The following is a 15,212-nucleotide window of genomic DNA, read 5'->3' as shown; positions in this document are numbered from 1 at the left end:
CCCTACAGCTCATTGGTTTAACACGGGAGACAGAGCAGTACTGTATATGAGATACTTTATACTTTATAAATATGATTTTTGTAGGGAAAATACATAAGAGCTGCTTTTTCCTGCAAAAATGTCACGTGTCCCTGTTTTTTTTTAATAGCTAATAATTGAAAAAAAGGTTGTGTTACATGATTTTGGCATATAAGTAGGGCAGGCCAGAAAAGGTTGGAAACCACTGACCTACATAAAGAGCAGTTTCTGCCAGATTTATCCACCTATGCACCAACTGACCACACCTGCTAAAAGAAAATGAGTTGGATATTTTTAATTATTAGACCTATTAAAAAACTGCAATTTGACAAAAAATCTGAAAAAAAAAAAAAAATGTGTGGCAAATCTGGTAGATGATAATGAGAGAGCATTTCTAGGTACTGAATGAAACCCACCAAATCTAGAATTGGAGAAAGGAACCCTCCCCTCTCAGGAAAAGTGTCCCACAGGTTCACATACTTGGAACTTCATATATTCATGTAAGCCTTTTGACAGCAATCACAATCAGAATCAAATGAAAATCAATCACGTTATATCAAACAGCTGAGAACTTCTGCTTGATTGTGTGACAGTATTATATTATCTGTTCATGTTCATCTGCTATCAGCGAAGCAAATGTGAGTTTAGTAAAGTTAAACACATGAAAATGTTGAGAACAGCAGCTACTCTGTTGATAATCACCTCTGCTTTTCCTCTACAAGCTGCATGAACATCTTATTGAAAGCATGTCAAAAGATGTGATGGTGATGTTCATGTTACTGCGGAAGCAAAGACAACTGTCCTCCTCCACTGCTCTTCCCCTTCTTTCATCTCCCCCATCACTTGTCTTGCCTCGACTCAATCCCCTCTGCCCTCACTCTACATGCCATAGTTTAAACTTCCTTTCTCTCTTCTTCAGCAGCCTCCTCCTCCTCCTCGTTACTCTGTTCTTCATCTCATCCCATCGTTACACTACAGCTTTGTCTTCACATCTTTTCTATAACGTGAAGTACATCTCTTCTTTCCACTTCTCTCTCTGACATCGGACATGGGCTGAGCTAGACAGTGTGGGTAGTGATGGTGTGGCAGAGTGCTTGTAAATGTGTCCATCTGCCAAGAGACAGGAGGAGGAGGAGGAAGAGGAGGCAGGGGAAAAGGCCACGGAGCATGTGTTTTAATTTGGATTGATGGTTACCCATCACATGTTAATCGTCTGGGAATCATGTGCTCCTGCAAACTCCACCACAAAAAGATGCGCAGATGCATGGTGGCATTTCTCAGTGAACTTCTGTGCAGGTGTGTAGGTGCACACACGCACACACACACACAGGCTAAGCCAGATATGTGAAGTGCACCAACTGCATACATACAAACTTGCATACATTAGCAAAGTGCCTGCAGGCAACCATAGCAACGGTTACCATAGTTGCTGTAGGAAGCCAGAGTCGTTCCATGGGAACCAGTGATACATATTTTTTAGTCCAGAAAAATGAAGCCAATGTGAAAGCGCCAAAAACTGCAATTCCTTAAATGGCCACATGAGGCTTACTTGAAAAGTGAGTCAAGTCCCATGTTACATTTTTTAAGCTGTTAATACTCCAAATACAAATTGACATTTCTGTCCTTTCTTGTTGACACCAAAAAAATCAATTAAACAGTTACCTGTTGGTTCTAATAGGTTAAGCAGCCTCCCACTACTAGCCAGCGCTGCAGCCATGGCAGATGGCTTCACTACTCTTTCTATGTGAAAGGATATTGTAAACAAGCAAGACAGAAAGTAAGCCCATTTAACTTTTTAATGGAGCTTAAATTCATCATTTAGGGGAGCTGAGAAATAATCTCGTTAGCTATTGATTTTTGATTTAGTTGTATAAGCCAGCGTTCCCCAACCCCCGGGCCATGGACCGGTTTGGTACCGGGCTGCGAGAGTTGAGGCTCGGGTGTGAAATTTATGGTTTTCAGGATTTTTATCGTTAACTCGGTTTCCCTGGGTCTTTTCCTGTGTTGTAGTTGCGTGTCTCATTTTGAAAGAAATATTTACACGTTACCATAGCGACCAGAGAGCATTAAGGGGCAGAGAGGAGGATGTTATTCTCAATGTTGTTGGCGCATTTCAGGAGGATGTTGCTAATAAAGTTACACAGTTACACAGTGAATTCACGTTTATTAAAATATTGTCTGACATTAAACCGGTTCGTGGCGCAAAAAAGGTTGGGGACCGCTGGTATAACCTGCCCAAGAAGTCTGTGCTCCACTTTTGCTGACCAAACTTACTGATAACTTAGCAATACAGCATCTTATCACATGGTACATGCATAGTAAACTGTCATTTTACAGCTGTATGAAAATAGGACAAGCTGATCTTTAAGGACTTGTCACAGATGTTTTTTATTTCTGTCTAACTTATGGTTTAATGGCTATTTCAATCTATTTCAATAGGAGCATCATGCAGGTTTAGAATGACAGTAATGGCTTCCTTATGTTGTCATTAAAGACATCAATCCCCAGTCCCAGGGTGTTGCAGAATTAATCAGCAAAATACTGACAGTTAAATATTTGTGAGTTATTTTTCGACCCCCAACCTTCATGTCTGTCAGCCTAGATCAGGTGAAAAGAAAAGACATGAAAATGAAAGTGTGTGTTTTTCAAATACAAACAGTCCTTCACTTCAGTGTCCTGAAGAGGCTCACCTTGGTTGGCGCTGTGAAGGTGCAGCCCGTCTGGCCTCCTCCCCCAGCCGGCTGAGGGAGGGTGACCGGCTCCTCGCACCTCTCCCCATGGTCCGAACCACCACATTGCCATTGGGGCTGCCGCTGGGCATCTGCTGGAGCAGCTGGGGTGACAGGCTGCGATGTAATGCTGAGGAGCCAGGCTGTGAGTGACCCTGCTGGGGCGCCCGGTGTGATTGGTGCTGGGCGTGTTGGTGCTGCTGCAGATGGGGGGCCCAGTTGCCAGGAGAACCGTGCTGTTGCTGCTGGTACTGACTGACTGCTAGGTTGTTATCACTGTTGGAGCGCAGAAGGACCCGTGGCGCTGATAACGAAGAGGGCGATTGGCCGTTTCCGCTGCCGTCGCCAGAAGATGGACCCCTTCTGCGTTTGGAGTAGGCTGGAGCCTCACGGAAAGGCACTGCAAAGGAACGAGAAGGGAAAAGTCTCATTTCAAGCAGATGCTGAAGAGAGATAGTGTTTTGGACGGACAGACAATACTGTTGAAAGTCAGCCAAATAGGATCAGAAATTTGAAATCCAAAAAGAAAGACAAATGCTTACTAGATGGCTTCATTTTTTTAGAAGAAAAATAACATATTAGACACACAAACAAGAAACATACATATATGTTTGGAAAGAAGTCTTTATAGGAACTGCAGCAAAGCCTTTGAGCTACTTCAAGCAGGCACTGCATCACGCACAAGTGTGCTTCACGCTCCTGATGTCATGTCCCTAACACTCCTTCCCAGCGGTAGTCTGTTTGAGCTTTACATGTTTCAGTTTATCCCATGTCAGTGCCACTGCTGCACTGCTGCTGCTTAAACCCCTATAACACCTGGAAGCTGGTGTCATAGTGCAATACAAGCTGTGTCATAAAACAGTCATTCGAATGTGAGTTACCTTGTCTGATCTGGAGTTGTCACTGAGTTCATTTTTCACCTATGTGTGGACAGATTTCTGTAGCACATGAGTAACCTTGAGGTCACCCTCATTCTTAAAAAAGTGCCAACATGAACCTAGATATGGTTCATTCTTTAAACTCTAGTATTGTGTAACCTTTTGTTGACACATGGGTTCACATCAGACGGCAGTGACCAAACCATGATATTGTGGCTCCTTATATTAAACTCAACTGAAAGGGATTTACCGCTTAAGCTCAGAGTTAATGGTGCAGGCTGAACTACATAGTTTGTATCAAAAGAAATCGATTTCTATATGTTTGCAGCTTTAAGGAGCTCATACAGTGTGCCTCTTTAGAAATACCGGACAGAGAGCCAAATAACTTTGGAAGGGGTCAACCTCTGCACCTCTCTGGTGTTGGATTTTGGAGGTTTTGTGTCACTTTTCTTCACATAAATGATCCACTTTATTGTATTTATTTTGAACCTCTTAACCCTAACCAGTGTCCTTAAGATAGGTTTTCTCTTTTTGTATTGCTTAGTGCTTAAGTATTTATTAGATTACATAGAAACTTTACCTTTATCGCAAATTTCTTAGCATGACAGCATTAAGCTTAAACGACAAATCCATATAATCACAGAAGTCCCCAGATTTAAAACATAGAACTTTCACTTTATATGAATATTATTTTAAAGAAAAGTTTTAAGCTCATGTGAATACAAGTATTTAGAGGAAGATGCTAAACAGAATGATAATTACAACAGTTAATCTTTCATTTTTTACAGTAAGGTAAATGTTAATATCCCGATATATTTGGGTATCCTGCTAATGCTGATTGAGGAAAAAGAAGCAGAAAGTATACAAGTATGAGAAAAGCTAATAAACCCTATGGTTGCAGGCTCAGCTTTGCCGTTTGGCTCTGAATTTCTATATTAAACTGTATAATCAAAACATAATCCTGCATTTGCATCTGTGATGGACAGGCAATGTATTCTAAAGCATAGTGTTGTGTAATCACAGTGTGTATGTGAACATTAAATAGGGCTATTAAGTCTGGATTGCATCCATAGGTCTGCTGACATTCTGATTCTTATTAATCCTCTCCAGCTGAGCGCATGCTGTACAATTTGGGGAAGAAAAGGGGCAATTACGCTTCTTGCCATTGTTGCATTTTATTCTGTGCTGATCTTGCACTTGGCTGGTCACACTTTGTTTTAGTGGTTCTCTTGACCATAAGAAAGCTTCATTTGTACTAACATATATGCACGGCTGTAAAAAAGAATCTCTTCACTGAACTTTTTTGTGTGATTTCCTTCCTCTTTGGAGCTAAAACAGTCCACCCAAACACATGAGATATCAATGGAAAGCCCAGGATGTCCTCTAGTAAGTACATCAGGTCTTAGTTGGGTAGCTCAAATAAGTCAAAAGATATAGACCCAAAACAAAAGTCCATTAGAGAGGACATGAATGAATGAATAGGGTGGTTCTCGGTAATGAGATCTGGGGGTGGTTGGCTTGGGCTTCTTGTATTTTCTCCTATGCTATCATGTATTACTGTATAAGTTCAACCATGTCCTGTAAAATGGTTATCCATCTTAAGAAAACATAAAATAAAGCTTTGGAAGATGTTTCGACGGTAAAGACTGTTTCTAAGAATGCAATGCAGTCAGTAATGAGATAAAGCAAAAAATGAATTGTGAAATATAAAAGATTATAAACTTTCAGTATGCTGCGCTAGAAACAAGGAGTGTACCAGCTATGGTTTTCTCTGTCAGTGTTACTAGACCTGATGGAAGCACTGAGCAGCTCCCACATTCACTCATTGCAATGTTCGGTTGGTACACCCAGCCCTGGGTCCTGCCATTCATTTGAATGTTACCACACAGTCCTCAGACACCGCAGACCAACCCCAACAGTCCAGTCTGCATGCTTCACTGTTTGTTTGGTAGGAGTAGGAGAAACTACACAAAATTAGAGAGGTGCTTTATTTTCTACATATAATTTTCTTTGGCAAATTTCACAGATCATCCAAGTTCATACATTTCAAATATTAAGTTTAGGTTTTATAACCTAAACTGCAACTGATCTGCAATCGATTTACTGGTACACAACTCCACTACTCTCATCTTTGTATTTTAGTGACTGCTAAACAGTAAGATGCAGCACTTCCTTTCTCAGGTCTTTGTCATTGCTTCATTAGGGCAGACAGTTCCCAGCACCACTGCCTTGGAAGCAGCTGCTGATTCTGGTGTCTCTGTGACCTGCAAAGCCGCCAAACTTGCAGAAAGTGGAGAAATAGTTCACGTGGCAGTATGTGGAACTGACTGAGACTGCAGAGCAGAGCAAAGACTACAGTCATCAGTGGGTGAAGCCGAATTACCGCTGCATGGAGAGAAAGTAACGAGAGAGTGAGCTGATTACTATTTACTCGTCATAAAGCACTTAGAAATGACCTTTCATGCAGACGACCACATAAACTGTATTTTACTCATTTAGTCCCGCTCAGTGTTAACCCTGAGTCCAACGTTTAAGTCATCATCACCACTAACCCTAACCCTGTCACACTGTCTGTTTTGTTTTAATGAAATTGTTCTCCCAAGTCTTTGCAATCAGGGAACAAAGAAAATTATCACTAATCTAAGCAATCCATATCTTGAGCATGATGGAGAGAACATACAGTCCACCTAGAAGATCAGCTGTCCACAAACACTGAACCAAACCCGATAGCCATGACCTCCACTCTAAGCCGCTCTTCCTCTCACCGTCAGTACATGATAGTCCACTGTACTGTCTCACTAAAGCAGTAATCGAAGTTGGCCTTGATTTCCCCTATGGATTCTTTACTCCACACACTGTGAGATGAGAGCCTACAGCTGCCATCACCAACTCTCCTCACAATTATGGCGGTGCAGGGAGAGCCGAACAGAACAGGCCCGCAGCCATTTCAATAAGCATCTCCTGATTTGGAGATGATTAACACGGTGGTGCTAGGGAAGCACTGTGGCCTGTTAGCTGTACTGTAGCTTCGTGCTCCATGCTTCCCGACAGCCTGAACATCTGAAGGGGGATTCACTGAGTCATTATCACTTTCCAGGACTAATATCTCAGACCTCTCTCTCTTTCTACAACAGACGTGTTGATGAAGAGAAGACGTGCTATCGTCTAATAATCTAGCACATTTAGGAGCCACTGGGCTATCTGTGTGTGCCCCTGAGGTGTGTGTGGCCTCCAAGCTGCTGAGGCTGGTATTAACTTTGAAGCACGCGCACAAATATGCATTCATCCCAACTAACCTTGCAACATCTACCAGAAAAGGAAGAGTTAGGTTAGCTACATGCTAAATAAGCAACAATTCAGAAACTGCAAGATGTACTATAAGACCTTTAAATCAACTCTCCCACAATTCTTTTCTTATAAAATTCCCATTTTGGTATCCTGTACAGGCGAAAGCTCCATATAGTTTGATTTAAACCTAAACCTAACCAGGCCACTGGACACTGGAGGTCAAGCAAGCATCTTATGTAATAGTTCTAAAAGTGGAATCTATGTAGGTGAAAGCTCTTCATGCATGTCAAACAAATGAGAGTTTAGAAGCTCTCAGCCAAGCTAAATAATGTTTTAGACTTTGTGCTAAGACACCAAGTAGTGAGATGGATGCAGTTTAAATGCTGTTTGTGTCTTAGTCCAATTTGTGCAAAGTAACTTGGTCGGTGTTCCTTCAAAGGTCACTCCTCACTAACATTCAATGATGTTTTGAATCAATCCTTCAGTTATTAAGACAGTTTTAACACTCCTTGCTCTGCTTCTTCATGCTGCAAGCTACACAGCAGAGGAAAAGGTGAGGAACTCAGCCGAGAACAACAAACACTAAAAACTATCGGATGAGATGGTTTAAAATCTCCACAGTGTCAAATCTCTGTTTCAATGCCATTTACACATAATTTGAATTTTTTACAATTATTTCTCTCACTCAGACGTCAGAGTCTCACGTCCAATCATAAATATCAAACTACTGACTGAGTTAAAGGGCAGATTATTTGAGTCATTAAACACCAACACCCAAAAAAGCCCCAACTGAAACAACTAAACTTCTTTCTGCAAAAATCCATCAGATGACATCCAAATCATTTTAATAATAATAATGAGTCCAACGTTTAATGTGCATTCCCATCATTAATGGCAGAATGTAGTCTGACAGTGTCATAATACCACAAAAACTCTTAGACAGGCAGTGTTTAGTGTTGACATGGAAAACCACTGTTAGCCCTGTGACTCCTATCAACAGTCAAGACCCAGATATTTCTTAATAAAAACAAGGAAAAGTTGAACAATTACTGTAAATATAGCAAAAGTATCCTCTCTGAAAAAACCTCACAACTATCAGAACTTAAATGAAGACTGCATAGAAACACAAGCCCTGAATTATATGGTAATTCATAAATTAGTTTATAACGAGCTATAGCTGTCTATCTTCTATTAAAAGACACAAGAACAAGATTCTCGTGTTTGCCGAGAACAATCTACAACTGAGCTATTTATGAGAAAAAGATTTACACAATGCAGATGAAACTAATAAACTCAGAAAGTATATTTCTGGCTGCTTTTTGTTAAATGTCACCCATTCAGTGATCATTCTGGGATATCCCCAGTACTGGTAACTTAATTTAAGAACATAGATATAATCTGCCATTGTATCCTTTAAAATAATCTTCCCGCTCACCTGTTATATGTTTGTATATTTTTATTACAGTGACTGAATGTGACAGGATACATAGTTGCATTAGTTTCGAGTATGTAAATCTGAGGTGTGAATTTGTTTTCTGAGCAGAATTTACAGGGCAAGCTTATTTTCAATTCTATGTTTAAATTTCAGTTTCCAACCCTCCACTCCATAAATTTAGCGTGTTATATGAGCTCTCTCACTCCTAGGGGGGTAAACAGCTTTCCCATATAACGCACTTTCTTAAACAGTCATCATTAGCTCATCATTAGTTTGTGGGGGTGTGAAAAGTGAATTACACTGATGTGCTTTTCCAACATTTCTCAGCTGGAGGAATTAAAAGATTTAATTTATGTCTTATTTCTTCAAAGGACACGATAACATCAGAATTGGGATGATACTAAGTCCTTAAAAGGCCTAAACGTTAAATACACCACCCCTCACTGGACTGTGTGTAAAATACTTTAACGAACTGTAAGTAACTTATGTGCATGAAAAAAGCTTTACCATCAGCTTTTGGTATCTGTGGTTTTAGTTAACTCAACCATTCAACTTTACTGTTATTTAAATTTCGGAGGATGGATAGACTTGTCAAATCAGAAAAAAGCATGATTATAGACTCTTTCTTTCTTATATTTTTAATTCTGAAGCTGTTTTTTTTTCTCTTTTCAATTTAGCTAATTTTGCATATTTAGGCTGAACATGCTACATTTGCATTTTCCATCAGATGGAGCTATTCAGTTGAAGCGAATGAAATGCTTGCACCTGGTTATGGTCATACACAAGTTACCAGCAAGATGCTCTCTTTTTAGGCATACTACAACAAATTCAACAAGAGCACCTAAACTACTCACCTAAGCTAAGTAAACATGCACAACACTACAGCATCTTTACACATGGATTAAAAAAGAGATTTAAGTTGAACTAACTGATATTCGTCATACACTGTCGACTGCTAATCCAACACATTATGACAAATGATGGTGCTCACATACAACATGATGTTCAAGCATAGGGACCTTTTCTTCAGTGGTTTACATGGGCTGTATATGAAATCCCTCCTTATCCTTCTTTGCATTTTTCTGAATTATAAAGGCATTTTTTTCATTCTCACTAGAGTTCAGTGGAACAAGAGGCCGAACGTCCATCACTTTATGAAAATGCCACAATGACAGATGGGTAAATTACTGTTATCTGACACTACCATGTCAGCGGTGACGCAAAAAGGGGCTGATTCATATTTCCCTGAAACCACAAATTTACTGCTCACGACAAGTAATTTGTAGTTTTGTACAGTACTTTTAACTAAGCCCAATAAAGGGCTGATTTCAGATTTGATATATAAGTTTAAATGTAAGTAATAGAATTTAGCTAAATGTTTAGAGGTTTGTCTTTTGTTAACATTAGCAAGTTTAGCAAGTCTTGACATCAGCATCAGTATGAGTTATGCATCTTTCAGGGTGTTTTCTCACTCCTTTTTCATCTCTATGAAGCTGCAAGAGATTTCAGAAAATAACACTGTGCAGCTCTGATGCTCAGAAAACACATGTTTTGTAACACCACAAACATTTATGGTAGACCTGAAAATACCTGGAATTATTGCCCATAATAATAACAATTATATTTAATAACAATAATTTTTTATAATTTTATGTTTTATATATATTTTGTCTTGCACTTTATAGATGCAGAGAATCTAAAACTATGCAAGTAAGACAGTTAAAATAAGTACTAGATGGATATTATATTCTGTCACCGAAGACTTATTTTCAATTATTAATCTTCCATTTAGTTATGGGACTTGATGTAAGCTTCCAGCCTGTGGGCACATCACTCTGACATGAGCTGTACCACAGCAAACCAATTCACTCGCTCATTAAATGAAATGACATCATTAGTCCTGTTTATATTTAATCCTTATTAATGTTAACAGTAATGACATTAGGATGCACTTAAGTCCGTCTCTGGTTTGTGCTTGTATTCGCTGAGAATGCTGATCTTTGGCATCCTTTCTCAGCCTATAGGCGACACAGCCCGACGCACAGCTCCGCTCGCGAGTCTTCATTGAGAAAATAGCAGCGAAAGAATAGAAAACGTCAACCCAGCGACACTGTTTCACACACAGCCAGATGGATAGGCTGCCCGGGGTCTGCTTGGGTGAGGGGAACGACGCGCAGTCATGTCTGTGGGTGTTTTCTCCACCTTTCAGTCCCGTTTTCTTCTCTTTTCTGTGACCTACAAACTAGTCCAATGTCGGGCGCTGTCTTTTTTTTTTTCTTTGTCGCCCGAAAAAAACCAAAAACCAGACAACTCGCAGATTTAGGTTCGTGTAACCTAAATACGCGCCGACCTACCTACAGCTTGACAAACGCGGTTAAAATAACTCAAGAACGAAGACGAAGCGAGCAAAATTCCTCCACTTTCTCCACTAAGTTGTGTACTGAAGGAAGTCTCAATGCCCAGAAGCTGAGCGCCTTATTTGAAAAGTAAAGAAGAGAGTGCGCAGGTTCTTACCTTCCTTTTTTAAGGCATTTATGATCGACTTCATGTTTACTCCTTTGCTACTCCGACTTGGCGTCGCAGTTCGTGCATATCACAGGACTTTTAAGACCCAGAGTTTCCCTTTCAGCACCATGGAGAGCGACTCCACAGAGAGCAGCGCACATGATCCCGCTCGCACCCTCCGCTACCACCGCCTCCCCGGTTACAGCAGCACGACCCCTTCCGCAGACACACGCTCTCTCGCGCACATGAATCCCCAAACTCCGCCCCTCACACACTTCCCTTTCATCCTCGTCTTTCTCACTCTCATGGGGCTAAACCGCACTGCATAAACGCACACTGGAACTGGAGCAAAGTCATTAGTGAGAATGGAATCCAAGTAATGCTTTACTGCAACAATACACAAACAAACAAAACAAAAACAAAGGCAGCATCAAAGCAGCTTATTTTCTGGGCACTATTTACTTTTAAGGGAATATTATTGTTAAACTGTTACATTATATATTCCTTGTATTGCATTTGTTTTCTTTCTCTTGACAATAGTTTCATTAAAGCTAGAGCACATTTTGAGGTCACTTTGAAAGAAGGGCAGATGTGAGAGTGAAAGTGAGGTCAAAGGTCAAATGTGATGTGATATTTAGAATCTTCATGCACCAGTATCATTTCCTGTATGTTGCCAGTACAAACAAAGGCAAAGGACTTTTAGTGTTAAAGATGAAAGGCATTTTATAAAATTTGACTTTATTTGATTCAGTCTGTCAGTCGGACATCCAAAGTGCCTGCATGCCATCAATACAAACATAGCATTATTATCACTTTATTATCACTCTAGCTTATGATCACTCTATTGACCTTCTTTAAGGTCAGAGGTCAAATGTGACATGATATTTTCAATCTGTACATGGTACTTTCTTTATGCTTACCGTAAATACCGCAGTTGTAGGAAATCATCATTAAGTTGACCTTGATAACCTTGGTGGATGGATTGTTAACGGAATTCATCCAAAACTTTTTAAGCTCTTGTGTTTACAGACAGAATGATCATGAAAACACAAATGTACTGACTGAGGTAAAAAGAAAAAAAAACTCAGCCAGGGAGGTACAATTACTTTTTTTTTTTGTTTCTTTAACCTAATCTGTACTAATTATACTGAGTATTCTGTGTTTTTGCCTTCATACTGAGGACTGTAGTTGCTTCATTTATTAATTTTTACTTGTAAGTTTGTCAAAACAGAACATTTTAGTTGCAAACAAATACACTTGGGACTATTGTAATGCATTATTATTAGGTTGTCCTAAAAACCCTTCACTTGATCCAAAATGCTGCAGCTAGAGCACACACAGGACTAGAAAGAGAGAGCAGATTTTGCCCATACTAGCTTCTCTTTATTGGGTCCCTGTTAAATCCAGAATTGAATTTAAAATCCTGCTCCTCACATAAATTCTCCTATACGTATACTACTACTACACTCTACTTTTAAATACCCCAGGAACCACGAGTAAAACAGCAGTATAAGAGGAAGTGCTTTATTGAGCCCCTCTTCTGTGGAACCAGCTCCCAGTTTGTATTTGGGATACAGACACTGTCTCTGCTTTTAAGATTAGGCTTCAAACTTTCCTTATTGATAAAGCATGTAGTTAAGGCTGGATCAGGTGATCTTGAACCTTAGTTATCATATCTGACATTGCAGTAGGCCAGGCTGCTGGGGGGCTCCCACTGTGTGTCTCTTCTGAACTCAAAACTTTTTTTACTCTCTGTATTAATGCATCATTTTGCATTTAATCATCAGTTATTATTAATTTCTGTCTCTCTTCCAGAGTGTGTCTTTTGTCCCGTCTCCCTCCCCTCACCCCCAGCAGATGGCTGCCCCTCCCTGAGGCTGGTTCTTGAGGTTTTTTTCCTGTTAAAAGAATTTTTCCTTCCCATTGTTGCCAATTGTTTGGTCATAGGTGTGTTGTCGAGATATGTATGTTGTAAGCGAGTGCTCAATAAACTCCTTAGATCAATAAACTCCCAACCCAGACGCATGAGAATAAGACTGATCTGTCCTACCCTGACAACCCACAGATGCCAGTATCATTTTACCAAACACCATAGGACACTACACACTGATGTTCTGGTGGAGGGTCTCTCTTTCACACATGTATTATATACATGTGTGTTTCATTATTTGTGAGTGTACTTTAGGCACAAATGACTTTGTTAGGTTTAACAAAGCTTGTCACAATGTTAATTACACATGAAAAAGCATACTTCAGCACAGTGCTCTTCTGAAAAGGACAGATATCCACTTGCTCACATGACCCCGAGATGCCACCTAAATAAATAGTCATCTTTTCAATTCCTTTAAATAAATCAGCCACGGCTGTCAATTTTCTGGTCAAAAGGACGGTATTAAAGTAAACATTTGGTTTGGTCACGTTTGGTTTTCGATTCAGTTCAGTCTCTGGCTAAACAATGAACTTCAGCAGCATGGGAAAATGGCATGAATAATAAATCAGAGTTGCTGAGAATGAAGCAGAAGCTAGATCACAGTTTGATGGTGGAAATGTTAGATGCTGTTGATGCATAGTTGCAAGAGGTTGCAGCACATGCCGGATTTCATATTAGCCTGTTTTGGGGAGCAGAGGCTGAAGGGTTAAAAGCATGGGATGTGCACTGGTGAGGGGGTTCTTCCAGAAAGAAATCCCTTGTGTTGCTAGGCAACTCAGAGGGGGGCAGTTCTATAGATCATTAAGGCTACGGTTCCACACCACTGTGCCTACCTGTCTTTTGCATGATGAAATATTTCCACGTGACTCTCTTTATCTGTGGCGGCTCCTCTTTGTTCAAGCTCTGCTGTTGTGTGAAGTTGTGTGCTTACACGCTGCCCTTCTTAATGAGGGCTCGTTAAGACTTTACAACTCGATTTCCTTATCCTCCATCTGTCTACGCACAACTAATACAAATTCATTCAAGAAGGGACCCTGCAACATAACAGATGGCTACATGCAAAAGCATATGTTATCATAAACTATGCATGCAAACAATTACCATACTGTGCCTCGCCACATCACCCAAACCACCCGAGCATGATATATAATCCAAGCCCAGACTGTTTCAGAAGTTTCAGTTTCAAATAAAAAAAAATCTATTCAGCCATAAAGATGACTACTTTAACTAACAGACCTTCTATAACAGTCTCCAATTACAGTAACTGAGAAAGACGTTAAATCACAATATGGACTAATGTGGCTTTATTTGGATCTTTCCAAAGGTATTGCATATACACCAACTTTTTTATGGAGCTTGCTTATGAAAGCTATTGTAGAGGCAGGAAAAGGAGTAAACTGTACATTTATTCATCATTCAGTGCTGGTGCTATCAAGGTGGTATCACAGTAAAAATTCCACTAACGAGTTCTTAATTCATCCACTGTGGCAACTCATAAGGGGAAACATGACAGAGGGCTTGAAAGATCCATCAAAGATCAAATAGCTCTGTGATTAGGCCCATGAAAATCAAAAACCATACCTGATTTAAATTTGGCTGATCTCACATTGAAGGTTATCCTTTTCTGCTCCACTGGACCATTTTCAGTGTGGCTGCTATTTTTACATCTCTCAGTAGAGCCCCATCATGTCCCCTTGTACTTGTGCCTCTGTGATGGGTGCCGGATTTTCCAGTGTGGCAAAAGAGTAATCCTTCAAATTAATTTTCATTTTTGGGAAGTGGATGAAGTCAAGAGGTAGCAATGTGGTGAGTGGGCCAGTGATGATGATGCAAAGACTATAGGCCAAAAAAAACAAACAAATTAAAAAAATCCCCACTGTTACCTGCAGGGTCTCCTTCAAATGCCATCAGCCTTTACATTAGAATCCAGTACTAACAGCCTCAGTCTGGGGAACCAGACTGGGAATCCAGTATCATTGAATACTGGAAAAAAAACCCCCTGATGAGCAGGGTCCTGTTCTTACTCTTTGCCCAGCACTTCATCTTCAAGCTTGCAAACGATTCAGCCGACTACTGCATAGTTGTACATGTCATCACCAACAATTATCATTGGTATGAAATTCATTCTCATGACCAGTTAAAGGTTGGTGGTGAAATCAGGGTGCACAGTGCAAGTGGTCAGAGCAGGATCAAAGCAGAATCCTTGTGGTAAAAGATTCTGACATGTTTGAGAAATTATTATTAAAAACAGAGATCAGTCAGATTCAAGCCAGCTGAAATGCTTAGATTTTCATGGCTCTCATCTTTTGATCACTCCTTGAAACACAGTAATCAAATACATTATGCGCACGAGGGAAGCTCAGACACAGTTACACTTAGTGACCTGCAGCAAAATTACTTATATGTAACAGCAGAATAAGATGTTGTAC

The 15,212-nt window shown here is 40.1% G+C and overlaps 1 protein-coding gene across 7 annotated transcripts in view; it reads right to left on the bottom strand.

Annotated features, from left to right (window-relative positions):
- Positions 1–15,212, bottom strand: part of shank2b (SH3 and multiple ankyrin repeat domains 2b) — a 312,747-nt gene that overhangs the window by 117,339 nt on the left and 180,196 nt on the right. For 6 of the 7 annotated variants that reach the window (XM_025908243.1, XM_019365700.2, XM_025908253.1 and 3 more), the window contains exon 11: positions 2,709–3,147. In XM_025908243.1, the coding sequence (XP_025764028.1) occupies positions 2,709–3,147 (439 nt within the window). Of the gene's footprint in view, positions 1–2,708; positions 3,148–10,862; positions 11,068–15,212 lie in introns of those variants that run through there. The other variant, XM_025908348.1, reaches the window with a different exon arrangement.

This window comes from Oreochromis niloticus, linkage group LG1 (assembly GCF_001858045.2).
Source record: "Oreochromis niloticus isolate F11D_XX linkage group LG1, O_niloticus_UMD_NMBU, whole genome shotgun sequence".
In the NCBI taxonomy this organism is placed as follows: domain Eukaryota; kingdom Metazoa; phylum Chordata; class Actinopteri; order Cichliformes; family Cichlidae; genus Oreochromis; species Oreochromis niloticus.
This window is presented reverse-complemented; position numbering and strand designations above follow the sequence as displayed.